This window comes from Pyrus communis, chromosome 11 (genome assembly GCF_963583255.1).
Source record: "Pyrus communis chromosome 11, drPyrComm1.1, whole genome shotgun sequence".
In the NCBI taxonomy this organism is placed as follows: Eukaryota; Viridiplantae; Streptophyta; class Magnoliopsida; order Rosales; family Rosaceae; genus Pyrus; species Pyrus communis.
In genome coordinates, this window is record NC_084813.1 from 19,058,651 (window position 1) to 19,086,615 (window position 27,965).

At 37.8% G+C, this 27,965-nt stretch overlaps 6 protein-coding genes across 7 annotated transcripts; 4 read left to right on the forward strand and 2 right to left on the reverse strand.

Annotated features, from left to right (window-relative positions):
• Positions 1 to 1,544: 1,544 nt before the first annotated feature.
• Positions 1,545 to 5,816, forward strand: LOC137708347 (ribulose-1,5 bisphosphate carboxylase/oxygenase large subunit N-methyltransferase, chloroplastic-like). Its single transcript, XM_068447403.1, has 12 exons — positions 1,545 to 1,987; positions 2,641 to 2,804; positions 2,931 to 3,014; positions 3,165 to 3,222; positions 3,340 to 3,393; positions 3,717 to 3,788; positions 3,881 to 3,961; positions 4,060 to 4,232; positions 4,369 to 4,471; positions 4,549 to 4,680; positions 4,799 to 4,921; positions 5,304 to 5,816. The coding sequence occupies exons 1-12, from the start codon at positions 1,625 to 1,627 to the stop codon at positions 5,388 to 5,390; spliced, it is 1,494 nt and encodes a 497-aa protein (XP_068303504.1). The 5' UTR covers positions 1,545 to 1,624; the 3' UTR covers positions 5,391 to 5,816.
• Positions 5,817 to 7,726: 1,910 nt separating this feature from the next.
• On the forward strand, positions 7,727 to 10,820 carry LOC137708170 (indole-3-glycerol phosphate synthase, chloroplastic-like). Its single transcript, XM_068447180.1, has 8 exons — positions 7,727 to 7,968; positions 8,079 to 8,348; positions 8,515 to 8,691; positions 9,060 to 9,134; positions 9,229 to 9,273; positions 9,373 to 9,537; positions 9,826 to 9,904; positions 10,447 to 10,820. Exons 1-8 carry the CDS (start codon positions 7,825 to 7,827, stop codon positions 10,680 to 10,682), a joined length of 1,191 nt encoding a protein of 396 aa, XP_068303281.1. The 5' UTR covers positions 7,727 to 7,824; the 3' UTR covers positions 10,683 to 10,820.
• A 1,330-nt stretch (positions 10,821 to 12,150) lies between these two features.
• Positions 12,151 to 15,211, forward strand: LOC137708825 (uncharacterized). Of its 2 annotated transcripts, none has more exons than XM_068447982.1 (6): positions 12,151 to 12,687; positions 12,791 to 13,093; positions 13,673 to 13,712; positions 13,942 to 14,209; positions 14,429 to 14,507; positions 14,712 to 15,211. In XM_068447982.1, exons 1-6 carry the CDS (start codon positions 12,364 to 12,366, stop codon positions 14,895 to 14,897), a joined length of 1,200 nt encoding a protein of 399 aa, XP_068304083.1. In that variant the 5' UTR covers positions 12,151 to 12,363; the 3' UTR covers positions 14,898 to 15,211. The 2 variants fall into 2 exon arrangements, with proteins under 2 accessions (XP_068304083.1, XP_068304084.1); XM_068447983.1 differs by having other exon boundaries at positions 13,957 to 14,209.
• A 1,481-nt stretch (positions 15,212 to 16,692) lies between these two features.
• Positions 16,693 to 18,704, forward strand: LOC137707750 (transmembrane emp24 domain-containing protein p24beta2-like). Its single transcript, XM_068446662.1, has 5 exons — positions 16,693 to 16,839; positions 16,967 to 17,196; positions 17,773 to 17,959; positions 18,039 to 18,146; positions 18,446 to 18,704. Exons 2-5 carry the CDS (start codon positions 16,975 to 16,977, stop codon positions 18,577 to 18,579), a joined length of 651 nt encoding a protein of 216 aa, XP_068302763.1. The 5' UTR covers positions 16,693 to 16,839; positions 16,967 to 16,974; the 3' UTR covers positions 18,580 to 18,704.
• A 503-nt stretch (positions 18,705 to 19,207) lies between these two features.
• On the reverse strand, positions 19,208 to 22,132 carry LOC137707747 (protein NOI4-like). Its single transcript, XM_068446661.1, has 3 exons — positions 22,002 to 22,132; positions 20,495 to 20,677; positions 19,208 to 19,579 (listed from the first exon to the last, which is right to left on the reverse strand). Exons 1-3 carry the CDS (start codon positions 22,005 to 22,007, stop codon positions 19,544 to 19,546), a joined length of 225 nt encoding a protein of 74 aa, XP_068302762.1. The 5' UTR covers positions 22,008 to 22,132; the 3' UTR covers positions 19,208 to 19,543.
• Positions 22,133 to 23,311: 1,179 nt separating this feature from the next.
• LOC137708063 (acetyl-CoA acetyltransferase 2) lies at positions 23,312 to 27,635 on the reverse strand. Its single transcript, XM_068447046.1, has 14 exons — positions 27,511 to 27,635; positions 26,482 to 26,550; positions 26,253 to 26,351; positions 25,964 to 26,137; positions 25,746 to 25,851; positions 25,521 to 25,659; positions 25,288 to 25,431; positions 24,824 to 24,909; positions 24,508 to 24,607; positions 24,291 to 24,401; positions 24,160 to 24,201; positions 23,928 to 24,014; positions 23,624 to 23,735; positions 23,312 to 23,485 (listed from the first exon to the last, which is right to left on the reverse strand). Exons 2-13 carry the CDS (start codon positions 26,528 to 26,530, stop codon positions 23,646 to 23,648), a joined length of 1,227 nt encoding a protein of 408 aa, XP_068303147.1. The 5' UTR covers positions 26,531 to 26,550; positions 27,511 to 27,635; the 3' UTR covers positions 23,312 to 23,485; positions 23,624 to 23,645.
• Positions 27,636 to 27,965: the final 330 nt, after the last annotated feature.

The following is a 27,965-nucleotide window of genomic DNA, read 5'->3' on the forward strand; positions in this document are numbered from 1 at the left end:
AAATGTGGTAACCACGTCATCACAAATAGGACTTTATATTTGCCACGTTATCACTTAACGGTTAACTTAACAGATTTTTTAACGGTTGTATGCAATTGAAAAAAAAAAAATAGTAAATGTATGAGATTGAAATGTTTTAAAGATGTATAAAATTGTAATTGCATCCAAACTTGACGGGGGTATTATGTAATTTACCCAAAAATAAAAGTTGAAAGAACTGTGAAATGTAGGGGGTGGGCACGGTTTGGTTTGGCCCAATTCCACCCTCAAAATGGAATCAGAATCGGAAAATTTCAGCGGTTCTGCTTAAATTTATTACTAAAATCGTACGATGGTTCATGACGGTTTACGGTTCTACCCAAAATTATAATATATGGTTTTTTCTAATTTTCTACTTCTAATACCAAACACATATTTCAACCACAAATTCAAGTAAATTTGAGTTTCCACTACTAGATCTACAAGATTTGTGACCGAAAGATAGAAAGTGGGCATATAAATATAAATCAAAAGATAGAAATGCTCATATCAAAACCGTAGATCTTAAATTAAAACTAAAATGTACATAATGCATAATATATTGAAAAAAATGGAGAAAAATAATGTAGGGAGAGAAAAGTGATAAAACAATGAAAGAGGGGGAGAGAAGTGAAGAACAATATTGGGCTTATGCATATGGTCTTCTTGGAAAAATGTCTTATTAATATAAATATAAAAATAAAAAAAAATAAAAAAATAAAAATTTATATTAAAAGCGGTTCGGTCTGGTTCCTCTGGTTCTTAATATTTTCAAACTAGAATCGAAACCATTTGAAATGATTCGGTTCGGTTTTTGTTCTGGTTTTGACTTTTTTGGTCGACGTGGTTTTTACCGTTTTTTTTGTTACAGTTCAATTCGATTTTCCGGTTTGGCGGTTTTTATGCCCACCCCTATTCAATTAACAATGCTTCTTAAACATATACCCGAGTTTCGTTTTCGTCCTCTAATTTAGTTTATAAATTATTGCATGCTCCGATTATGTTACGCGTGACTATTTCATCATTTAATCAAACGTATCGTTATAATATAAAAAATTATGTAATTGAAGTATCGATAATAGTAACAGTGAAACATATTGAAGAGTGACATCGAAATGTCTAATATGATAAATGCAATGGCTAATTTACCCCTAGTATTCAAAGAGAAGTTAATAAAATTGACGATAGGAGTAACTTGACCCTTATTTTTTACGGGATGTGATATCCACACACCTCTTTTACTTTTCACAGATCTTTCTTATTTTCGGCTGTCGGATCAGAGGAATTGAAGAAGATAAGTAAAAAAAGGTGTGTGAGAAGTAAATTATACAAAAGGGCGGACGGACTTGGGGTAAATTATACAAATATAAAACTCAGCAATCCACTCATGTAAATTTTTTATTGAAAAGTCACTAAACTGTAGTATTCGTAAGAAGATGATTGCTGTTAAAAAATGCCAACATTACATTTTCACCCCAAGACAAAGAAATGGGGAAAGGAAGGTAACAAAAGGGCGCCTGTCGTAACGGCAAAAACGACCACAAACCAAACACCCATAAAACTCAGATAAGGCTCCTCTCTTTTACTCTCTGAGCTTTCGTCAGCCATGGCTGAAGCTTCAAGAGTTCTGCAGACAACTCTCCTCCCCACCTTCCATCACCAACACAAAATCCACACATTCCACTCGCTTCCATTGAATTTCCGCAGACACCCAGTTCAGTGCTCGGTCTCCACGACCGACGGCGCCAAGGCCACGGTGGCGCAGAAGATTCCGTGGGGCTGCGACATTGACTCCTTGGAGAACGCTTCTGCTCTGCAGAAATGGCTGACGGATTCGGGGCTTCCGCCGCAGAAGATGGCGATACAGAAAGTGGAAGTTGGGGAGAGGGGACTGGTTGCTTTGAAGAATATAAGGAAGGGGGAGAAGCTGCTCTTTGTGCCTCCCTCTCTGTTTATCACTGCTGACTCTGTAAGACTCTTCTAAATTTGCTTTGTTTTTTATTTGTGTAGTGATTTGGATGCCGGTAATTATATGTTTTGTGCACCAATTGGACACTCCTGTTTGGACGTACTTTTCTAGAAAGCACTTTTACTTGTGTTTATGTAAGATGCACTTCTCCTCACAAGCCGTTTTACCTGGAAGTGCTTCTTGGTAAAGCAGTGCCACTTGAAGATACATTTGTTGGCGCTTCTCGGCAAAGCACTAAAAGTGTTTTGTAATTCAAAAGCACTAAAAGTGTTTTGTAATTCAAAAGCACTTTAGATTTAGAGTATTTCTGTCAAATATTTCCAGAAGTGCTTTTAGGCCTGAAGTGGGGCCCTTAATATAGTGGTTTAACTGCCAGTAATTATGTGTTATGCGTACAACTCCAGTTGAAAATGCTTCTTTAGAAAACACTTCTGCTCATAAGTGCTATCATAGAATTACATTAAATGTTTACTAAAAATTCAATTGCTTTTTGAAAAAGCATTTGGAAGTGTTTTCTGAAAACTAGGTGCTTCTCTAGAAAGCGCTTCTAACTGCTTTTATAACCCATAAGCAATTTTAACTTTTTCGGCCAAATGTTATTCCTAGTGCAGCCATTCTGAAAGTGCTTGTTTTGCCGTGTTTGTAAATGTTAGGAATGGACTTGCGGTGAAGCTGGTGAGGTGCTGAAGAAAAACGGTGTACCTGATTGGCCATTTCTGGCAACCTATCTGATCAGTGAAGCAAGTTACCTTCAATCTTCTAGATGGAGCAACTATATCTCTGCCCTACCAAGACAGCCTTATTCCCTTCTGTATTGGTAAGTACTAACTAACTAGTAACTACCTCCTTTCCATGTTTTGATGGCGGAATTTTATGAGTCTGTCATTTACTTTGGGAAGAGTCTACTCTCAGATTTTTCTACAGCCTTTATGTATCCTTTCAGGACTCGTGAAGAACTTGATCGGTATTTGGAAGCATCACAAATCAGGCAACGGGCGATTGAAAGAGTTACTAATGTTGTTGGAACGTATGGAATTGTATTTGTTAGTATAATTTTCTTCATTTGAAATATTTGACGTATGTTATTCTCGAATGATAATAGTGCTTCGGTGAGTCCAACTTCATGAATCATGATCTCGTAGTTATGGAGTTGAATACTTATTCCTCTCTGGTGCAGATACAACGATTTAAGGATGAGGATATTTTCCAAGTATCCTGCTTTATTTCCTGAAGAGGTATTAAACTTAAACGATGAGCTCAATGCGTGTTGCTAGTGTTGAATATAGCCACATATCTTCTTCGTTTTTTCACCATGTGCGACTTTTTTACTCCGCTCCATGTTTTGTTTACAGGTGTTCAACATTGAAACCTGCAAATGGTCATTTGGAATTCTTTTCTCCCGCTTGGTGAGTTAACTATTCCATTGATAATGACACTGCCATCGTAAATTTGTTTCTGTATCTGCAGAATGGTGTCAAATTGTGTTCAGTGTGTGATGATGATGGCGATTTGGTTGTTAATATAAGTAAAGTACACAAATTTATGATGTGTAATGATGTCACCGTCAATTAATTGGAAGGTATTACTCAAAATTTCTCTAGTTACTGCTTCTAGGTCTAAAATTCTGATATGAAATCCAGAAGTAGGTTGAAGTCTGATATTGGATATTTCCTAAGCACAGTGATTTGTCGAAAACATGACCTCAACATCTTCTTTCTCCTAAGCACAGGTTCGGTTACCCTCATTGGGTGGAAAGGTTGCGTTGGTTCCTTGGGCAGATATGCTGAATCATAGTTGTAAGGTCTGTCAACGAGTCTCTTTTAATAAACACAACCCGAAGTATGAGCTGCACAGATTTTACTCACATTGTGAATCTTAATTTGCCTGGTGTAGGTAGATGCATTTTTGGATTATGATAAATCATCACAGGGAGTTGTCTTTTCAACAGATGTGGCATATGAGCCAGGTGAGCAGGTAAACAATAATTTTTTTCACAACTTTAGGTCTAAATCCATTGTTGAAGTTGCAAAGAAATCAAGACCTCTAGTGATGCTTTTGGTCACTTAATGCAGGTTTTCATTTCCTACGGAAAGAAATCTAACGGAGAGCTGTTGTTATCTTATGGGTTTGTTCCAAGGGAGGGCACCAACCCTAGAGATTCTGTTGAGCTGCCACTGTCGCTTTCAAAATCCGACAAATGTTATAAGGAGAAGTTGGAAGTTTTGAGAAAGTATGGATTGTCAGCGTGAGTACCCGATAGCTCAGAAAAATCATGCTTAGTCTTCAGTCACTCTTTCCATTCCTTTCCCTCTTTCAGTTGAATCTCCAAAATTTATGTTCCTCCTTTACGTTGTACCAATCTGGGATACCTTATCAAGCAGATCTCAGTGCTATCCTATACAAATCACCGGTTGGCCATTGGAGCTAATGGCGTACGCTTATTTAGCCGTGAGTCCTCCAAGTATGAGTGGACAATTTGACGAGGTGCGACAGTTTTAGCTTCCTATTGTTATTCAAAGTTTCCATATTGTTGAACATTATCTGAAAGTTCTTTACTGTAGATGGCTGCTGCAGCGTCAAACAAATCTACAGCGAAGAAGGATTTGCAATACAGTGAAATAGAGGAAGAAGCGTTACAGTTTATACTGGACACCTGTGAAGCCAGCATATCAAAGTATAACAAATTCTTACAGGTGAGGGACTAATTTGCAACAGAATTTCTACATCTGTCCATGACTCTATGAACACTCTAGATCGGTTGAAGCTGAGAGATTTAAACATTGAAACCCACAATTGATTTTTCGCTGACAGGCAAGTGGATCCATGGATTTGGACGTGACGTCTCCAAAGCAACTAAACCGAAGGTTGTTTCTGAAACAGCTAGCGGTAGACTTGAGTACTAGTGAGCGGAGAATCCTATTTCGTGCCCAATATGTAAGAAAATTACATCTTTCGTTCTCTATAGACTGATTGTTCTAGTAAGACTGAAGCAGGTTTCATCTGTTGTGTGCTTTTACTCTAAGTTTTGACACAGATCAGCTCTTGTGAATGCTTCTTTGATTCACTCTGTGCTCTGTGCCTCATATGTTTCTGCTTTACCTTAGCTGAAAACGTTGTGATCACCGGAGATTTTCAAAAAAGAATAACTGAAAATTGTGGATGAGTAATGAGTTGATCTTATGAGCTCAAGAACTTAAACAATAAAAGTTCCGGCTGAGATTGCATGTCTTCTGCAAGGATTATGCATTACTGTTGTGCTTCATAGCAAAATCTGCCTTGTTTTATTGCGCTGATAAGAAGTCGTGACTGGTTTCAGATACTGAGAAGGAGATTGAGGGACATAAGAAGCGGTGAACTGAAAGCTCTAACAATCTTCAACGGATTCCGAAAGTTTTTCAAGTGAGAAGAGCTTCAAGCAAGCATGATGTGCTGCTGGGTTTTCTGATGAGCCCTGCCTTTTTGCTCAAGCTACATCTAGTGGCATTTCTTTTGTGACTTTTGGGACCAAATCAATTGAGACAGCTTTCATTTGGAAAGGAGTTGAGGTTCCAATTCATACGATGCCATGAACATGTAACTACCAAAGGAAGCAAGAAAAATGCTACAACTTTGAGGTTTTTCTGGTTAATTTGAATGTATTATAGTATGTGTCATGAGCTCTCTTTCCACCTTCATGCTAGCTACCACACCTTTGGACCAATTTCAATAAATTCATCAATGTAGTTGGTTAAAGTGTCAGGGTACCAAATTTTATGCGTTGTAACGCGATTTTATTTATATGATCATATCTAATGGAGATATCAAATTAAAATGTCAAATTTCGGTTTTATAGCTATTGTGGCAAAATAACATTTTTAAAGTTGCTTACTCTAACTGAGATGTCAAATTAATTTTCTTCGGTTATTTTATTTATAAAATTAAGTGGGCCCAAAATTTAATAATAAATAAATATGTGGGCTCGTCACTAAATAAAACAAAAAGAAATTTTTGACGTTGTTTTCAAATTTGACAGCAAAGTGGAGAATGTTAATCCATGTAAAATTTTGGTATCTCCTTTGAAACCTAAAAACCACCTCTTTTTTTATGTCAAACCGTCCACGTAGATTTTTTGACATCTCATTTGAAAATATTGTAACAATTTTGTTTGGATAATGTTAGGGAGACTAAATTTATAGACAAAGTTTTGAAAACTAAATGAAATGGAAGTTAATGATTGATTTATCATTTAAGCGTTGATAAACATGCTCATTCATATTGGTGACACACCATTTAGTTTGCAAATTCAGTCTCCCTATCATTACTTTTTTTTTTTTTTTTTTTGTTAAAAATATAAAAAATTGAGGTCAATGATTATTGGGACTAGTGTCAACCAATTTCCACTGGAGGAGGATTCTCTACCCTCCTAATCTCTCTATCCTTCCATGTCCTCCTATTTGAACATTCACGGTTAAATCACGTCAACATCTTATATTGATTTTTTTTATAGAGATAATAAGACAAAAAACAATGTGTGAGAGGAGGGGATGAAAAAGGATGATAATAGGAGGGTAGAGAATCCTCCTCCATTTCCACTCTCTCAAAGTTCAAAGCTCATAAATATGGAGGAAGATTTTCTTCCCTCCTAATCTCTCTCATTTTCTCATCTTCTACTTGAACAATTACGATTAAGTCACGTCAACATTTTATATTGGTTTTTCTATAAAAAAAAAAAGAGACAAAAAACAGAATATGAGAAGAGGAAAAGGAAAAAAATGAGAATAGGAGGTGAGAGAATTATACTCTTATAAATATAGTTGTTGAAAATATGAAGTATAAATTATAATAAAGAAAACCACTATAACGTTCTCGCTCACCAAAAAAAGGTATAACGGTTTTAACTTTTTGTTGAGTTGAGCAAAAAAATAGTATAACGGCTTACTTTTCACACTTATTATTATTTTTTTGTCTTTTTTTTTTATATAAATTTGGTTAATTGATAATTAAAGGATGTGTGAAAAATCAAAATGAGTGCGTGTACAACACTACCCAAATTAATATAATTTAGAATGAAATATTGTAAAAAAACTGATAAGCAAAAAAGAAATGATTAAATCTACCCAAAAAAGGAAAATAAAAATCCTTAAATAGAAGGAAAGTAAAATGAGGAGTGTATTAAATTAAGATTTTGAGGGATTTTAATTCTTTTAATGAATCTAGGGATATTCAATTAGGATTTTAAGTGATTATCTGAAATTCAAGATGTATTCAATTAGAATTTTAAGTTAGTTTATTAAAATCCTTAGAAATCCGGATGTATTCAATTAGAATTTTAAAGAAGTTTATAACATTCTAGGTGTATTCAATTAGAAATTGATTTTAAAGAATTTGAGAAAGTTGAAGAATTAGAGGGAATTGGAGAGATTGCGTAATGTATTTTAAACATCCACAAATCTCATCTCTCCCCATGAGATTTCGAGAGAATCAAATCAACATTTTATATAAAATTTCTACAAATCAATTAAACTTCATAAAAATTCATGGATTTATAAATTTATTAAAGTCTTTCAAATTCTCAATTGAATACACCATCTGAAAACAGAAATCAAATTCTAAAAATGGAAGCAAATCTCACATACATGATACACCCCACCTCTCACAATCAACCCCAAATTCCTAATTAATCATAAACCCTAATCCTAATCCTAATCCAAATTCCTAATACTAATTAAAAAGACTAATGCTTTCTTAGTACTTATAACTCTCACTTCTCAGATAATTTGACTTTCTCCAGCACATAGCCCCAATCAAGTGCCAAAGACATCCCCTTTCTTTTTGGCTCTGCAAAACCCCATCCAACAATGGAGGGCTTGGCTTCCTTCCGGGCTGTTGCTTCTCTCTCTTCCCGCCCCAGAAAACCCATTTCCGCCTCTGCTTTCGACGCGCGTAGAGTGAACTCGCTCTCTCTTCCGTCGTCGTCTTGCTCCATTGTTCGAGCTCAGCAGGTTCTTAGTTTTTCAGATTTCTTAATTTTCTTCTACATTTTCCTGGATTTTACTTTGAACTGCATTGAAATGGTGTCTGAATTTATGGGTAATTGTTTGTTTTTTATTAGATGGAGTCTAAGGGCACTCCGCCGTCGGCGGTTGCAGTGGAAGGCGAACCGGAGCCGGAGAAAATAGAGCTGGAAATCAAGGAATGGGAGGTGGGTATGTACCACAATGAGGTGGCTGCGAGTCAGGGAATTAGAATCAGGAGGAGGCCTCCCACAGGACCTCCTCAGCACTACGTGGGACCTTTCGAGTTCCGGTTGCAGAACGAGGGCAACACTCCCCGGAATATTCTGGAGGAGATCATATGGCACAAGGACACTCAAGTTGCTCAGGTAAAGTCATCAGCTTTGTGTTTTTGGTGAATTGGGTTGTTCGATAAATCGAAAAGTTTTGGGGGTTTTGAAGACCCAATTGGATAAAAAAAAGCATAGTGATTTGGTCAAGTTTTGTATATATGATGTGTTACTAATTTGGCTACTGCTAATGATGTTGATTCAGTTGAAGCAGAGGCAACCTCTGTATTCATTGAAGAAAGCTCTTGACAATGCTCCTCCTGTGAGGGATTTTGTTGGATCTCTGAGGGCAGCACATTCACGAACTGGTCTGCCCGGTTTGATTGCTGAAGTGAAGAAGGCATCCCCAAGTAGAGGAGTTTTGAGAGAAAATTTTGATCCGGTAAGTCTGCATTGTTTCATCCTTATTCCTGTGTTTGGGAGTGATTCTATTCCTGTTGTGCCCGTATGAGATTCAGTGTGCTGAACTAATGAATTCATGCTCATCGGAATAGAGGAAAGCATCATTGTCTATTTTTCAAACCTTAAAAACTGTATTTCTGATCAGGATGTATTTGATATCCTCCTTGGAATGGAACAAAAGCATTGTATGCATGTGTGCGTTGATTCATTTCTAATATAACTCTGTAACTTTTGAGAAAAGAGAACTTGAGTGGGGATAGCTGCCCCCGGTCATTGTTCTATGTATGTGAAAATAATTTTCTCCCCCAATCTCACCAGTTCTTGTTCTTTTATAAACTATCATGATAGGTTGAAATTGCACGAGCTTATGAAAAAGGGGGAGCTGCTTGTCTTAGTGTTTTGGCAGATGAAAAATATTTTCAGGTGAGCAAATCAATTTGATCTCTCTTAGAAGTCATTGACGTTAAAAACAAAACTATTAGCTGTATCTCACTTGCTTTTTGCTCAATAAATATAGGGAAGCTATGAAAATATGGTGGCGATAAGAAATGCTGGAGTTAAGGTTTGTCTGTAAGCAGTGTTCCTCATTTTGTAGTATTCTGCACATGCTAGGATGTACTTTGGGTATAATTTATTCTTCTAACACTAGCAAAATATGCAGTGCCCTCTGTTGTGCAAAGAATTTATCATTGAGGCTTGGCAAATCTACTATGCTCGAACCAAAGGTGCAGATGCAATTCTTTTGATTGCTGCTGTTTTGCCTGACCTTGACATCAAATACATGACAAAGATCTGCAAGATGCTTGGCATGGCAACACTTGTTGAGGTTTGAGTTGCACTTCTTTCTCCATTGTTAGTTTTTTATGCTTCTGTTTGTATGTTGGAAGTTTGGTGGGTTTCAACTGGGAAAATCCGCCCTTGTCTATGTGAGTTAGACTGATTTTACGATTCTTTAATGTCTGGCCTATTCTGGGCTTCGTTTGGATACAGAGTTATGCATCAGTTACAACATATCCTTGTGTGTGCGTGTGTATGTGTATCCTTTTGTCAAAAAGAAAAAACCATATCCAATGAAATCTAATCCCAAAACATCTCGTGTGTTACATTGTTACAGGTGCATGATGAGAGGGAAATGGACCGTGTTCTGGGCATTGAGGGGGTTGAGTTTATTGGCATCAACAACCGCAATCTTGGTAAAATTTCCTAAGCTCTGTGAATTGGTTTATGCTATGAAACTTCTGTTTCCTTGTCATTTACAATATGGCTGTTTGCTGATCATTTCATCTTTATCTATTATCTATATTATGAAAGACTAACGTCATTAACCGTCAACCAGTATTTTGCTGTAATATGTGAGAGCTTTTTGAAAGCCTTCAATAATGTGCTTCCTGTTTGAATTTGTGATAGGATCCTCAAAACACCTTCCCCTTTTGCCCCCTAACATGCATTATTATAGGCATAATAACCGTGTGTGGTATTCTTCTCAAAAAAATAACTGTGTGTGGTTCAGGCACCATAATTGGTAGTTCAGTCTTCTTATATTAATTAAATTATTAATTTATTTTTAAGTGAGGATGTTGATAGGGTTTGAATAAGATGGGTCGGCAAGCTATATATAGAAGGGGATGACGTTGAACCTGCCAATGTTCATGTTTGCTATCTGTCAAAATCGGGCTGTGTATTGCATGTGAACTTTAATCGCAATATGATAACCCTATATTTGATTTGACTGCAGAAACATTTAAGGTTGATACTAGTAACACAAAGAAGCTTCTTGAAGGAGAGCGTGGCGAATTGATCCGTCAGAGAGACATCATTGTGGTAGGAGAATCTGGGCTGTTTACACCGGATGATATTGCCTATGTACAAGAAGCTGGTGTCAAAGCGGTTTTGGTAGGAGAGTCGATTGTGAAACAGAATGACCCTCAGAAGGGAATAGCTGAACTTTTCGGTAAAGACATTTCCTTGTAAGTCGGTTTAGGGAGACTACAACCTGCTTGCTCAAACACAAAATTGACCAAAAAAAGTTCAAACAGAGACTTAAGTTGGACCTGAGAATGTGACAATTGTATTTATGTATCAATGAGTAAAGTGGAATAAGTTTGGATGCCTCAACTGCTTATGAGTTCTGATAGAGAGTTTTGTAACTCAGTTTTTCGTTCTAGTTCGTGCGCTTTGATGAGAATCTCACTTTTCCAAACTTGCAGTTGTGTGACTTTGCTCCCTTATGCTTTCGTTTTGTGTCTTACGTTACCCTATTCCGTCAAGTTGCCGAGGAAAATTGTTAAACTTGTTGTGGAGCTATAGCCCAACAATGAGTGCCAAGTTTTGAGCAAAACGCTAGTCCTACATTAACTAAGGTACAATTTTTCAAATGAACTTGATGGAACAAGTTTAACATAGTTTACCGCTATAGCGCACTTTTAGCCCTCCTGAAGTAGTCCCAAAGAGACTTTAATAGTGTTTTTGTGTTATAGAATTGCTTTTTGGAGAATAAGCACTTCCAACTGCTTTTATAGGAAAGACTTGAATGGTGGTACAAATTTCAATGTGTTTTAGGACTCGTTTAGAAGTGCTTTTTAAAATGGTTAAAACCATTTTTAGTGAAAATGTTTTTGGGACCGATTCTTGGTAAAAGTCTTGTGCTTTTTGCAGAGAGCATTTAAAGGATTTTAGAATTCAAAAATATTTTGTCTAAAAGCGCTTTTAGTCATTTCCAAAATATTTACAAACAATCCTTTAATAAAAATAAAATGGAAAATTAATAAAAATGGCTTCAAAACTTTGAGTTTTAACGATAAGGATCAAAATAAAGGGTAAAGTGAATAATACTAGGATTGTCTTTTTAGTGTAAAAATATGGTCTTTCGTTAAAGTACACAGTACTGGAAACTTTTCATTGAAGTTCCCTTGATAAAAAGCAACATAAAGTCATCTAAATTTCCCGATGATTGTGATTTTGTACGATACTCACGACTATACCCAACTAGGGATTCAAAGATATTTTACTTGTTAAGAATTTGACTGAACGAGTTTCACATATGGATACTCATTGCTATACCGAATTAGGAATTAAACCATTGGATACTCTGAGTCTTTTAACTGATGATCTAGGGTTAAAAACACAAAAATCAGTATCTGATGATCAAAATACTCGAAGTATCCTACATTCCAGAGCACCGTAGAATTTTTGTACCCACATATACACTGTACCAAAAAAAACACAGCCACTGCTGGCCCTTTTTTCTTCATTGGGTATAAAATACCATTTCAATTTGCATGTATCATCATTAGGTCCACATGTCCACGTCATTAGGTCCACATGTATCTAAATGGGAAAGGGTATTTGATTTAAAGGTCCACATGTCCACATCATTAGGTCAAAATTATTCACACACCCTCATGAATTATTCAATTATTGTTCAAGTGAATTTTAGAAATCCAAAAGAAAAAAAGTGGGAAAATTACAGTGAGCGCATGATGATGATGTCATGGAGGCAGAGTTGCGGTCGCTCCGCTGACACAGCATAGCATGGGCTTCGCGCCTGCCAGCGAGCCGTAACCGAAAGAAGCGAAACGCCACCAACAAAGGCAAAAGCAGCAGGCAAGTCGATTTTCCAAGAGAAAGGTGGTGGCGGAACGGCGACGCGCGGATGGCGATGGAGTTCAGGTCCTACAAGGACGACGCGTGGTACGACGTGAGAATCGAGACGGAGGGCGGCAATGGCGGCGGCGGCGGCTACGGCATGAGACTGAGAGTCAAGTTCGCCGGGTTCCACGACGACCAGGACGAGTTCATCGACGCCAACAACTTCAGGTCGGTGTGTGACGTGGCCGAGTTGAGGTCTCGGTTCCGGTCCATGTCGGCTCAGCTTCAGGACTCGGAGTGCTCTCAGGTGAACAGGGGGATGATCGTCTGTGCTGCTCACTCCGCTCTCCCCGACGATCGCCGCTTCTACGACGCCGTCGTGGATGACGTCAGTTACCTTTTTCCCAATTTTCCCTCGTCCTCTATGTAATCTTAATTTCTTCTTAATCATGGCTTAATTAGGTGATTAATCGGTGAGTAATGATGATTAGGTTGTGCATAGTAAGCATGTGTTTGCAAACGGAGAAGAACAATGCACATGCACCTTCATCCTCTCATGGCAGCACGGTCCGTTCGCCAGGACGCTGACCGCCGAAGCTCTCGAGCACATTTGCAGAGTCCTGCCTCCGGTTGCTGATGGCGAACTGAATCCACTGCTCACCTCTTTTCTGAACTTGGTAAGGAAGAGAATTGAAGCAACTGGCTTTTCGGATTCGAATGTGAGTTCTGCTGAAGCTGCTGCTGCAAGCAATGGCCGAAATGGGCCCCCCGGCTTTCCTCAACGCCGAAATCAGGTAAGTTTCTGGTTACTTGTGTATGAAGATGTTTAGCTTTTTAATTGGAATTGTGCTGCTGCCTGCTGCATTTGATCTTTGTTAGAATTAGTCTGGATTCATTTCGATTTGAGTTTGCTTTCCTTTGCTGGATGGGGTTATTGTTCTTGAATTTTTCCTAATTTTTGAAGGATTTTTCTTCTTCTATTTTTTCCCATATGATAATAATATATAGACTGCTTGGTGTTGGTGGTATTTAATAGTGTGCAAGATTAAGGTAAGAGGAAACGAGAATTTGCGCGGGTGAGTTTCCGATAGCGTGCAAGATTGCAAGATTGTAAGCAGAACAGGAGTGAGTGAAATAGAGCTGACTTGGGAGGTTGAGAGTTTGGGAATTTAATTATATGGTTTGTAGTGGGATTTCCGATCCCCCTGTCCATGGATGTTGACAAGTTTGTCGAAAATCTTAAGCTTTTGAGACCTGACAGGAACTTTGTGTGGCTCCTCGTCTTTTACATGTGTGCTGAATGCTTGTGGTATATTGTTTGGATGATTGATGCGGGCTTTTTTTTTTTCGTATGCTCGGCTGTTTTTTTGCAGGAAACAAGGCCTTCTAGGTTGTTCTCAGGTCATGTCAAAGGTTTGTACTGATTTGCTTAAGTTCTTTTTTTAATCTTTAACTACTCTTCAAAGGCAAAGGTGAATGTAAAATCTAAATTTATGATCCATTTAGTTTGAATGGATGATTAAATAAAGCTCTTCGGTGAAATCTGACGTTGGAAGTAGTTGATCACCGTGAATATTCTCCACATATTATTGGACTATATTTAAACAAGTCAAACCTATCGGTTACTTTATCTTGTATATAGTATATGAACGAACAGGACATGACGTGGATATTGGAGGGGTGCCACATATGATCATCATAGACAATCTTGAGAAGGGGTTATCGCCATCAACAATTATGGAGTTTATTCATCAACAACTTTCAATCTCATGTCAAGCGTTTGTCTCACCAAGTAAGTTGTTAGAGATATATACACGAGGAGGCATTCTGTTGCACAGCAAAAGGAACTTTGACAAGTTATTGGCCTTTTTGGAGAATCCAGATCACATCATTGTTTCCTCGGGAGGAAGGTATAGTGTAAATCTCTTTCCAGTAATTATAAATCACGCAAACTAGTCTTAAAATGGTGTTTGTTAAAATTTAGTAATTAGATATCCAAGCAAAAGATTTTACGGCCTTTATGTAACTTAAACAGCCAGCTGGAACCTGGATGTAAGTTTTGGCATTCTGAACCCCTTGATTTGTTGATTGATTGTTAAAATTTTCATCGTTTTGTATTTTCTCCGCAGGCCTTGGTTTGTGACTGAAAAATTACCGTTACATAACTCGCTAAAGGCAGTTACTGAAACATTCGCACTTGCATCTCAGGTCAGTTTCCTTTAATTCTTCATGTGTTTGCGGCTAATGATTATAACAGTGAAATGTCATTCTAGAAGCCAGAGCGTTTCGTTGACTAATCATTGATCATTGGACGCAACCACTGTATGCACGAAAACCTGATAGAACATGAAATAACTAGTATATAAAAGCACCGGGTTTCCTCTAAAATTACCGTTCTTATTGATTTTGCAGAAAGTATTAGAGAGCAGAACCAGAACTTGCAATGAATTGAAGGTTGTCGTTTCTGGGACTAAAGAGTACGAGCAGGCTAAGCAGCTACGTGAGTTGTTTAAGCAATTTGCCAAGCATCAATGCATGATTCAGCAGAGATTAGTTATTGAAGAGGGAAGGATCTTGCAGCTGTCTGATCTGGTGTAGAGATGACAAACGTTTAAAGCTTAAGTCCTTGTGAATACTTTTTGTTACGTTGCAGGTATGTGGTATCTGCAACGAAGGCGACGCACTCTGACTGCACAAAAATGTAAATGTGACGAGCAAATGAGGCACCTCCGACCACCTCCTATATGGATATCTGGGCTGAATCAAAGGTACATGGATATACTTAAAATTTTGGTTTGTAAAATCTGGGGCTGAACCAAAGGTTTTTCGGAATTCGGTTAAATTGTGAATTTTCAGTGTGATGCTTCTGCTGTAAAATCTGGTATATCAGTTGGTGCATTTGCTTTGAGGATCATTGTGTGTGGTCTTTAACTTTTTTCTCCTACACACTTTTTTTTTTGTTTGTTTGTTTCTTCTCTACCTTATTCGGTCGAATAATTAGAAGATAAATAGCGGTGTGCATGGAGGGAAAAAAATGAGTGAGGAAATCGTTTTCCAAAATTTCATGCTAATTGCGATGGCAAAAGATCCAGTGAGGGCGGACTTGTACAAAAATGCCATTGTGGCGTATCCCATCTCGTAACGATGGATCGATCATTTGTGAATTGAAAATAATAAGGAAGAGAACAAAGATAGTGGTCTGGAAAATTCAACGGATATATGAGTCTAATAGAAGTGGAAACGGTCAGCTTTTGCATAAATCCGTACCGCATGGTGGGACATAGTTTTGCAGCCGAATCTCACGTAGCATTGTAGCTTGACCCCAAATTAGAACGAACCAGGATCCTCGCCGGATCCATTCTTAGGGATTACGCAATCGTGTTCGTTTATCGTATATCGTGCGGTTAATTTTCGCTAGGTACTATTTATATTTGAATTTTAAATTTTAAATTTTAAATAATTTATAATCGTACGATATATGATGAACGGACACGATTGCGTGATCTTTAGGGAATGGATCCGGCCAAGGATCTCTTTTTTTTTTTTTTTTTTGAAAAATATTATCAAATCACTCGACTTACCAAAATAAATAAAAAATATATATTCTAACAGATGGCGATATTTGATATCGCATCCCACGCAAGTCAAATTCCAGCTTTTTTTTTTTTCCACGGAAAAGGATCCATGCCGGATCTTTTTAAAAGGGATCTTAACATTCCGTGATCTTGTAATCGTTTATCATACATTGTACGGTCCATTTTCGTTAGGTATTATTTATATTTAATTTTAAATTTTAAATTTTGAAATGATTTCTAACGGTATGATGCACAATGAACGATCATGATCTCCAGATCCTTTTCTTTTTTCCACTTGGCAAAACATCATCCTATGTGGAGCGTTCCCATTGGCTAGTGGGTCAAGCTATTGAATCACACGAATCCGGATCCTCTTTGTGAGGATCTAAGAATCTGTTCATTGTATATCATGCGGTCAGAAATTATTTTAAAATTTTTAGTTAAAATTGAACACAAATAATATTTGACGAAAGCTGACCACACGATGTACAATGAACGGACACGATTCACGAATTTCCTGAATGCTCACAAAGAGGATCTAGAGAGGATCCTGTTGGGAATCACACCCCGCCTCGTTGGCTTAAGCCCATAAATGAAGGAAGGGGATCCTCTCCGGATCTCTTTCACCAAATCCACTAAGTCAAGAAATCCGGGCTCTTGAAATTTGATTTAACGGGTAAAGTTATTATAAGTTTTAAAGATATCCATGATTTTAGGCGTTGGATCAAATTTCAAGGGTCGGGATCCTTTGACTTGATGGATTTGGTGGAAGGGATCCGAAAGGATCCTTTCCATTTGAAAACGAAACGACATCGTCCTTAGTCCTTTTATTCTGGTCTGGTTCAACAAGAAGTGCCTGGTCCGACAGCCGAGTTCGAGTTCGGCACTTCCCAAATCCCAGTTCATCCTAAAATCCCAAGAACTTCAAACCTCCGCCAAATACAAAACTAGAACCTATTTCCGAGGTGATTTTTCGCCTTCTTCTCGATCTGTGTATTTAGATCTCGGAATACCAATCCGGGTAACGATTATTTGTGACTAAAAACTCCGTGATTGTTGACTTTGTGTGCTGGAAATTTGACGGATTTGCAGGGAGGAAGATGGAGTTCTGGGGCGGAGGACACGTGTCCCTGAGTTTGGTGCTGGTGGGTTTTCTGGTTCTGTGCCAGTTAGAAGGGTCGTCAGGGTTGAGGTTCGTGATAGACAGGGAAGAGTGCTTTTCTCATGATGCAAAGTACATGGGAGACACGATTCACGTCTCTTTCGTGGTAATCAAAGTCGATTCGACCTGGCATTACACCGACGACGGCGTTGATCTCGTGGTATGAGTGAATACTATGATGTTTCATATGTGTTTGTTTTTCCCAATTGTTTGATGTTTCAGAATTTTGCCTGTTTGATCTTGTTGTGGAGAAGATTTAATGGTTGTTGCTGATTTGTATTACTTTTTCTGCCTCGGCACAAAACCGAGCGCTTTGGCGTTATAGGATTCATATAGCCGACCCTAGTTAGTGGGATAAGGCTTGTTGTTGTTGGCAAGTTGAATTTTGATGCAAGATTAAGCTTGCGGGTTTTCATTTATGATTCGTTGGTTATAAGAGGGTAAAATAATCTGTTTCCTTCGAAAACAGGGGGAAAGAACGGGGCATGTAGCTCGACCCGTTACGATCATTCATGATATATCCTGTACATGAGGTCCTGTGTTTGCCCAATATCGATTGTATCAGAACAAGAAATAAATAAAATGGTAGATTGAATAGAATGTTGTTATTGTTGGTATATAAGACCGTCCCAATTGGTTTCTCGGTTAGGACATTGCTTTTTTGTTCAATAATGATGGTAGTGGTTCCTGTTTCTGAAATCTTTCTTATACTTGTGAACTATGTTGCCGATATCAGATAAAGGGACCTGGTGGCGAACAAATTCATGACATACGCGACAAGACAAGCGAGAAGTATGACCTTGTCGTTCAGAAGCAAGGTGTTCACCAGTTCTGCTTCACTAACAAGTCTCCTTACCACGAAACTATTGACTTTGATGTACATGCTGCTCACTTTACATACTATGACCAGCATGCTAAAGACGGTGAGAGGCCATTTCCGTTCTGGAGGAATCTTCTTTATAGCTGAATAATGATCACTGAATGTTATTTGAATTTATGCAGAGCATTTCACACCCTTGCTGGAGCAGATACAAAAGTTGGAGGAAGCCCTCTACAACATCCAATTCGAACAACATTGGTTAGAAGCTGAGACTGACCGCCAGGCAATAGGTATTAATCTGAAGAACCGTCTTTTCTCTGTCAAATTTTAATTTATTTTCGTTAAAAGAAGTTGGGAGTCTCGTGCATAGTCGGGCTGCATAAACGATTTTAATAAGATCCGAGAATGATTTCAACTATAGTAATTCGAGGAGTACATCATTTTGAACTTGCATCTGCATGTCATACACGGGCACACAAAGCTTCAGATCAAGTCATAAACGATATTTAAAAGTTATGAATACGACTTCAACTGTAGTACATCAAGAAGTAGACGATTTTGCATCTGTTGATCTTCGATTTTCGTGTAGTGAATGAAGGAATGAGCCGCAGAGCAACGCACAAGGCATTGATAGAATCAGCAGCGCTTATTGGAGCTAGCTGCCTGCAAGTTTTTCTTTTGAAACGTTTGTTTGAACGCAAGCTTGGATCCTCTAGAGTTTAGATTAGTCGGTTGTCTACGTGCCTTGGGGTATTTACTGGTTGTACTATTTAGAAAATGGAAAGAATGTTTATATACTGAAACCATTGGCTCGACTTCTAATATTTTGAAGATGGTATTTTTGCTTATTGCCTTGAGTTTTAATGGTAGCTTACATGTTTAACTGGAGATAGCAAGACCCAAGACACTTTGCTGTTAGTGCTATCAGATTTTTTGGATGCTTATTTGGGGGCCGTCCGGGATTGCTTGTGTAGGAAGTACTTCTTATAAGCACGTTTGCTATGAACACTAGCGATGAAATAGAAATTTCTCCTTCGGGGAGATGCCTGAGTGGTTGATAGCTTTGGCCTTGAAAATAGGTGTTGATTACCATGCAATTCAGTTTTGTGGTGCGTAAAGCTTTCTGTACTATTTACTTTAACGAAAAACCATATTTTTACATTAAAAAGTCAATTCTGGTACTATTCACTTTATCCTTTATTTTGTCCTTATCGTTAAAACTCAAAGTTTTCAAGCCATTTTCATTAGTTTTTCTTTGAAAATTCTGTAGATCTTGAGTTCCTCTATGACCAAAAAAATGGATCACTGAATCGTAAAAGCTTAGAATCCAAAGCTTCACAGTGCACATATATGCAGTTAAACATGAACGAAACTCAAATTGAATCGATAACAGGAAACAAACAGTCACGATTATCTCAGAAACAAGCATTGATTCAAGAAGAGGAAGCTGCATGCAAATATAGTTCACCAGTTTACGTAAACATAAAACAGTAACATTTTTCAATCATTCATCTCCCAAAACAAGCCCAGAATTTCTACCAATGTTCAGAAGGACAGCAAACAGATTCCAGCGGGACCAATCATGGCTTCTGAACACAGCTCCAGTCTTCTGGAATATATATCGTCGTGGGGGGCATAGATACGTAGTAATATCTTCTGTAAAATTTATGACATGGTACGTGCCTCCTCATGACTCCGCACGCAAGCAGCAAAACCATTTTTTCTACACATCAAAGCACGAAAAGCAAAAAAAATCCAACCATTATATTTTTGAAGCTATCATCTTTTTCTTCATCACATTAGGGTTAGGGTGGCTTAAGATCAATTGGCAGCATTCTTTTCTTTTTCCCTCTCTTTTTCTTTTTTGGTGCCAGCTTAGTTGGACATCATTCAACAAAGCAAGATTCGTGCTTTACCAAAGTCAGGATGTTAAAATTTTGCAAGCGAATAGATAAAAATATGAAACAGATAGGTTTATAAAATCAACGGGTGCCACCAGAGTGAGGACAGCAAAAGAGAAATTTGTTTAAGATGGTTCAGTGAGGGTGAATGCAGACATTAACAAAGTCGAGAGAATAAAAGTTGCACGTAACAAAAACTAATTAGACAGGAAAACGTAAGTGCTAAGGTGATTTAGCGATCTGGTAGAGAAGTAATATGCATTATCCACAGGGGCATGTATAACAAAGATTTATAACTAGCCCTAAGCTTGGATTAGGAAATTGTCAAATCATATTGAGTTCACTTGCAGTTCACTACTATGAATGAAGAATATTATGTATATTGTGAAACCACAATTTCCCAGTTGCAAATAGATTGGTTGGGAAAATAACAACTACTCAGCACCCAAAAAATCCAAATTTAAGAGGGAAACAAAAACGTTGAGAAGATTTTGAAATTAAAGGATTAAATGCAAACTTAGTCACATGCAAAATGTGATGCTAAAGATGTAAAGATTCCAACGTACTGTGCATCCAAAGCTCGTAATAGTCCAAGTAATTCTTCTATGTTCTCAACCTAAACCACCCTTTAGGCTTTAGGGAAAGATATGACTATGTAATACAGACAGCGTCAAGTATAAAAGAGATAAAGGCATTCCAAAGTGCGGAGAACTATAAGGTCAGTGAATCCAACTTACAGATGGAGGCTTTCCGAGAACTGCTTCATGCTTATATGTGTGATCCTCCTTTGATGGTGAGTCAGGTCTGCCACCTGTCTTCTTCTCAGTCCTAGCCTTGTTGAAGATTACAGTGAATCCCTCAGCTGATGCTGGATCATTGACATCCCATTCACCAAATTTTGGCAACGGTACACCCTTTTCCTGTGGATTTACATAATTTTGATTAAGGGAATCAATCATCTAAAGTCATTGCATACCAAATTGAGATGTATAAATAACACAATTGTGTACAAAGTTCAATGATTCATATGTTCTTGCATGAAATTATGAAGGAAAACAAAATCCAAGTAACGAAGATGATTAAGATTAAGGTGAAGGTTGGCTCCCACGCATCAGCAGAAAAACAGCTTATGAATCCTACTGTATCCTCAATCCTACTGCATAAGAATACAACACCAAGATATATAAAGTCAAGTGTATTCATGAATCGGTTTACAAACGCCGATGCCTGTAATTATTCTTCAATATGAAGGTATTCCAAAAAGAAGAAGAGGTTTGAAATTCGACAAGCTTGTAAGAGATCTACTATCAACTCTATACATGCCTAAAATGAACAGAAAGAAATCTTCTTCTTGTAAAGTCAGATTGGGTGACACTATAACCACTACACAGGATACTACGTAATAGTCCATTGTAAGGACAGTCAAGTGCACCAAACCCAGACCATTTGACCATTCTGAGTATTGACCTGCAACTAAGCAACAGAACAAACCTTACCCATTGAGCTAGGCTCACCCTCAGGTAAGAACCCAATTGTAAGTTTTTAACATCTACAACAACAACAACAGAGCCTTATCCCACTAAGTGGGGTCGGCTGTATGAATCCTAGAATGTCACTGTGCTCGGTTTTGTGCTAAGTCTTCCGTTAGATCCAAGTACTCTGAGTCTACCAGTACTCCAAGTTGTAAGTGTTTAACATCTAAATCATAAAAATCTAAACCACTGAGTACTCAACCCACTAAACTACACTTGACCATTCAACACAACAAACACAGAGAGAGTTTTTCACACAAGTTAGCAATCGGATAAGCTGCTTATCGGTCGAAGCCGAATCTACAGACATACAACGTCCAATTTGATTCCCAAATACTCAAAAGTCTGGTTGGTATAAACCAGACAAGAAGCTAAAAATACAAACTTTATCTACAAAATATAAAAACCCAGAAAGCAAAAGTGACCCCAGATAGCAAACACCAGCTAGATACATGATATTCATACAGAACAACCTTCTGCTGAAAAATTAGAAACCAGAAGGATGAAATGACAGCAGAAAGCATCGGACGAAGGACAATACAGTAATTTCAACTCCACCACCAAGCTGGAGCTGGAAACGAATCGAATCGAATCGCTCCACAAACAAAACTCAAGAGTCTCAGATCAAACACAGAACCATACGCAAACATACACCGATACAAATTCAATAACTAAATTAAAAGACAAAAAAAAAAGAGACTAGCTTGCATACCCCCATGAGTTCTGCTTCGAGATTTCTGAGAGTAGCGACGAAAAACGGCGAGTGATATGCTCTGGTTGTAGGTATTTGAGGTGGTGGGGTCTGAATAATGAAGGTGGTGTGGAATGAGATGATGATGGATTGATGAGTCTTGAATTTTTCAGGTGGGGTTCGATGGAAGAGAGAGAGAGAGAGAGAGAGAGAGTATGAAGTGGGCCAGTGGATGGATGTAGTTAATGGGGGCCCACTGTTTGAAGAGCCAATTAGACGGTGTGCGGTGCTTCCAGCTATGCATCCCATACAGCTTTTGTCTGTTTCCCCATGACTGTATTGACTATATTACCCTCCCTCAAGAATGTTCTAGTATAAATGTTGTTTTGAAAACCAAAAAGTTAAAAATTGAAAAACGAAAGTACGAATGTTCATTGCGTTTATTCATTTTTATATAAAATGACAAGCAAATCTAACAGTTAAAACATTTGTTACATTGAAGTTGCATTTGGATATTTGCGGGACCATTTTCATAATTCGATAATTCATCAACTACATCATAGCAATAGTCAATCACCAATCACAATTAAGAGTCGAAATTATCATAAATATGTAGTGTTCTCATATTTATGTGAGTTAAACTTAAAAGAGTTATTTCAACAAAATAAATGCAACTATCTATATGCAATTATTGACAAAATATAAACTCAGCGTCCTCTCATATCATAAAAGATGAAAAATAATTTACGTATACCGCATGTCTGTATTTTGACTTTCCTTTTCAATTTATTGCTCAATAAGTATCCAACCCAAAACAACATTTAAGCAATTGAGAGAGAGAGAGAGAGAGAGAGAGAGAGAGAGAGAGAGAGAGAGAGAGAGAGAGAGAGAGAGAGAGAGGAATGGACGCAACTATTAAGAGTCAAACTCATCACTAATCACAATTGAGTGAGAGAGAGAGAGAGAGAGAGAGAGAGGAATGGACGCAACTATTAAGAGTCGAACTCATCACAAATACGTAATGTTCTCATATTTATGTGAGTTAAACTTAAAGAGTTATTCCAACAAAATGGACGCAACTATCTATATGCAATTATTGACAAAATATAGACTCATCGTCCTCTCATATCATAAAAGACGAAAAATTAAAAATGAAAAATAATTTAAGTATACCGCATGTCCGTATTTCGACTTTCTTTTTCAATTTTGTTCGTACAGGCCATTAGCTCCATATTATTGCTCAGTACCAAGCATCCAAGTTACCAAGTATCCAACACAAAACAACATTCAAGCAATTGAGAGAGAGAGAGAGAGAGAGAGAGAGAGAGGAATGGTGAAACTGAACTGTATTGGGAATATACTTCTACAATCTAAATACATTCTGTAATTTATTGGGGAAGCAAATCAAATACAACGAAGGGGAAGAAAAAAATGCACAACAGGGAACTTTGCTGGTGGCAGTTTCATCTCTCACACGAACAAGGTCCGACCTCAGCCATTCTGACCTGAAACACAAGTCATGTATACTGATAAGCGAACTGACATCGACATTCAGAGGATACAAATCAAGTATATGAAAAGCTCTCGTTTCGCAGAAGAGCAAGACCACCAAGCTAAAATTACATGGAACACGCGACACTTACCAGTTATCGACTTGAAAGTGGCTTACAAAAGCTCCAAAACAAGGGCAGATGCACCTCCTCCGCCGTTGCAAATACCAGCAGCACCATATTTCCCGTTCTTCTGCTTCAGTACCTACAATAGGATTGCACTCTGAATAAGGGGTTTGAAAGAAAAAGATATCGTTCGATGGTAAATAATTCCAGGTAAGCTACAACGGAAAGGAGAGGTGCGGGAGAGTAGCAGCAAAAAGTAAATCAGAGCCTATTCATTCTTAAAGTTTAACATATTCTCTTTTAGTTTAATAGAATAGGAAGTGAAATGTACCCCTAAAAGGGTGACCAAGATACGAGCTCCACTGCAACCAAGAGGATGTCCCAATGCTACAGCTCCACCATGCACATTAACTTTTTCCTGAAATCAGAACAGAAAATGAGTTAAGGAACAAATGCGGATTCCTATGCTGGTAAAAGCCCGACAGAAGGAGTTGAGACTGCTTAATTAAACAAAAATTAAATTGGATTCATTCTAAGCATTCGGTCAGAGAGAGAGAACTCACTGGGTTAAGTCCAAGAAGTTTCTGATTTGCAAGAGCCACAACCTGTACACATAAAATCGTTCCAATTAATATTCGCAGCCTTGAGATGCTTCACCCTATTTTAAAGATTGCCACAAATTATGATAGCTTACAGCAAATGCTTCATTAATTTCATAGAAGTCAATTTGAGAAGCTTCCAACCCAGCATTTGAAATAGCTTTTGGAATCGCAAGAGCCGGAGCTGTTGTAAATAGTTCTGGTGCCTGTGCAGTCAATCTCATGTAAGCATATTGGTATGAATGATATGAAAACAAAAATGCACTTTAAAGCTCTACAATCTTGTTCAGATATATAAAACTTCTACAGTACCTGAGCAGCATCGGCATATCCACTGATCTTTGCAATCACTTGTAGCCCAAGCTTTAATACCTTTTCTCCACTCGCTAAAACTAATGCTGCAGCACCATCACTGTTGATGAATGGTGTTTCAAATTTCAGAAAAACTTGCATTGTAAAGACTTATGAAACAAAAAATGAAGGTGGTTCCATCAATTTAAAATCAAACCAATGACAATTTAAGAAGTAACTTTTGTGCTAATTCAAGTAAACAAATATAAACATCAAATAATTAGATGAAGGTGAATAAATATCAATCATTTAACAGAAACATATACAAACTAATAACCTGATACTAGAAGCATTTCCAGCAGTAACAGAACCTCCACTCTCCTTAAAACTTGGTCGGAGCTTCCGCAATTTGGCAGCGTCAAACTGACATGATAGCAAAGCAAACAATAAGGACGTCTGAGATGGGTAAACTCACGTAATGTGATTCAGATATATCCTAGACTCCGAGTATATGGTATATTTATTACAATCACTGGCAACATTGGATAATAGACTGGAACTCAAAAATAGTTTGTAGAATGCACTTCCCCACCCCATCTTCCTCTCTAAGCAAATAAAAATGCTGGCTAAACAAACTGCAAATGATAAAAATGAGATATCTCGACTGTGAAGCATCAAAACTATCTACTCTAGAAACTGCATTCCAGTTAGCAGGGGACACCTGATGGACATTTTATATTGTGCAAGAAAAACATAGATATGCCTACGTGTCTGACTGAAACAAACATGATTTATTATTACCTTGCCTAGACCTTCATCCTTATCAACAATTGTTGATGGCCTTCCCCTTCCTCCAGAAACTTCAACCGGAACAATTTCCCATGAAAAGGCATCACAGCCTTGGGCAGCAATACCACGCTCGAAGCTCTGAACAGCGAAGTTATCCTGCAGTGGTCACAAACAAATATATGAATAACCTTGTATAATGGTATGCGCTACAGTATTTAAAATGCACAAAAGGACTTATATATTACCTGCTCCTCCCTTGTCACTGAATGCTGCTCAGCACATAATTCAGCGCACACTCCCATGCCATAATCATTGTAGACATCCCACAAACCGTCCTTCAGCATTCCATCAACAAGAGAATCATGTCCAAGTCGAGAACCCTTCCTGCATTGTTTTTTTTGTATCAAATCAGTGCCTGTCAAAGTTTCATTTAAAGTTCAAAAGAGTCGTGCATCAGAAGAAGTATTAACCTTGCTTCGGCAAAATACTTGGGCACGTTAGACATGCTTTCCATGCCACCAGCCACAACAACGTCATTGATACCCAACTGTATGCTCTGTGCTGCGAGCATAGTAGCTGCAATCATTGAAATTAAATTTGTGTTATTCTAATATCATCTTTTTTCCTGCGGAAAAACAAATTTTGTCGCCTAAAAACAAAAACAGATTCTAAAAACTGGGTGTTGCACCTTTCAACCCTGATGCGCAGACTTTGTTAACTGTGGTACAGATCACTGAATTAGGGAGTCCTGCACCTAATGCAGCTTGTCTAGCAGGGGCCTGCCCCAAGTTTGCACTGAGAACATTGCCGAAGAAAACTTCTTCTACAAGTGCTGGATCAACATTTGCCCTCTTGAGAGCAGCTGCAGGTTGACATAAAATAATATGTAAAATCAGTCGATGCTACCTACAAAAACTTAAAAAACTAAAAACCGTGAAATAATATCTGCTTAAGTAAGCAGGAGATATTGTGCTCACCCTCAATAGCTATAGACCCAAGCTTGGTGGCAGGTACAGATGAAAGTGCACCCAGAAAACCACCCATCGGTGTTCTTGCAACACCAACGATGCAAACATCTGCATTCGAATCAATAATATTAACCATAGAAAAAAATTTGAAACTTAGATTCTACTGCAGCGCCTTCACCACGTAACCAACAAATATTATGAATTTAGAAAAACATTTAAAAGCAGGGGAAATAAAAACCTCTCGGCTTGATTGAATCGGAACATGCTTCTGCTGCAACTGGAGCCATTGATACAAGCAAATGGAAATCTGCAATAATTACACGGTACTTGGTTAGTGAATCAAACAGAACAACGAAACAGAATACGTGACAGAGTACCATGTTGAATTACAAGTAGAACAAAGCGAAGGCTCGAAATAAACCATCAAATGTTCAAAATTAAGAGGGAAAATTGAAAAGAAACAAATGGCTGTGCTTTTTATTTTCGTTTTACCCCAATTAAATTCTGTTGGTGGACTTTTAAGCTTCATTTAAAAAAAGAAACAAACGGCTTTGCTTTTTAATTTCTTGTTATCCAACTAATCAAAACGCACGTTTAGGCTATAGACTTAAAAATAAGGAAAAAATTGAGTGGCTTCTTCTTCTTCGCGAACCAGAACCAGAACCAAACAGAAACGTCGTCGTTGTCGAGGTAAAATTTTCTCGGTAACTCATTTTCGTCTATAACATCGCCGATTTGGCCGATATTTCCGATATATCTAGCGATAATCGCTGATTTCGGAGATATGGGTGAAAAAATAAGCTTCATACACACACCCTTTCCATCTCGAGCGCTCAAAATTCCGATGTATCGAGCAAATTTCGGCCATTTTAACGATAAATAGATTAAACATTCTGGAAAATCGTAGAAAAAAAAGTTTCCCAATTCAATTTCACAGAAAACTAGAAGAGAACCCAGTTTCCATTTTCCCATAAGCAATGCCAAGTTCATTTTTTTTTTCTCAGGAAACAAACAGAAAGTGAGTGATTTTTCAATCAGAGCTAGATCTATCATCAGAAAACAAACAAAGCATGCACAAAATCATTATAATTCTTCAAAATTATCGACTAAATCACAGATCCTAATCAATCCAACGACGCAAATGCTAAGAAAAACAAACAGTGTGAAGAACGATCGCACTCTATCCATCGGATGGATGAATCGAGTGAATGGTGAGCTGAGTGAGAGAGAAAAAATCGAGAACGAGAGAGACTGAGAGAATTGTTACCTTTTGGGTTAGGGGTGTTGGTGGGAGGAAGAAGAAGACTGACTGGCAAGTCTCTCTGGATTGGCGTTTGTCAGCTGCAAATGCAAAAGCACGGCTCACGTGTTATTAAATAGCGGGGGGGAGAGCGCTCGCGAGCACGTTATAAAGTCAAATTATCAAAATGCCCCTGAACAATGAAGATCCACTTTAATAATTTTTCTTTTCTTTTCTTTCTCCTTTTGATTTGATGTGTATCATGTAGTACTTTCCGGATTTGAATTCAATCTTGATCTAAATTGTAAGGATTCTAGAAATCCTCACATCTTAATTATTTATTATGCATTATATGATCACAAATCATTCGATTTTTTTATTTAAAATTAAAAGTAAATAGTACCTGATCAAAACTAGTTGTACGATATATGTAAAGATCCCTATGATTCCCTGGATCCAGGGTCCTCTTCCGTAGTTTCCTT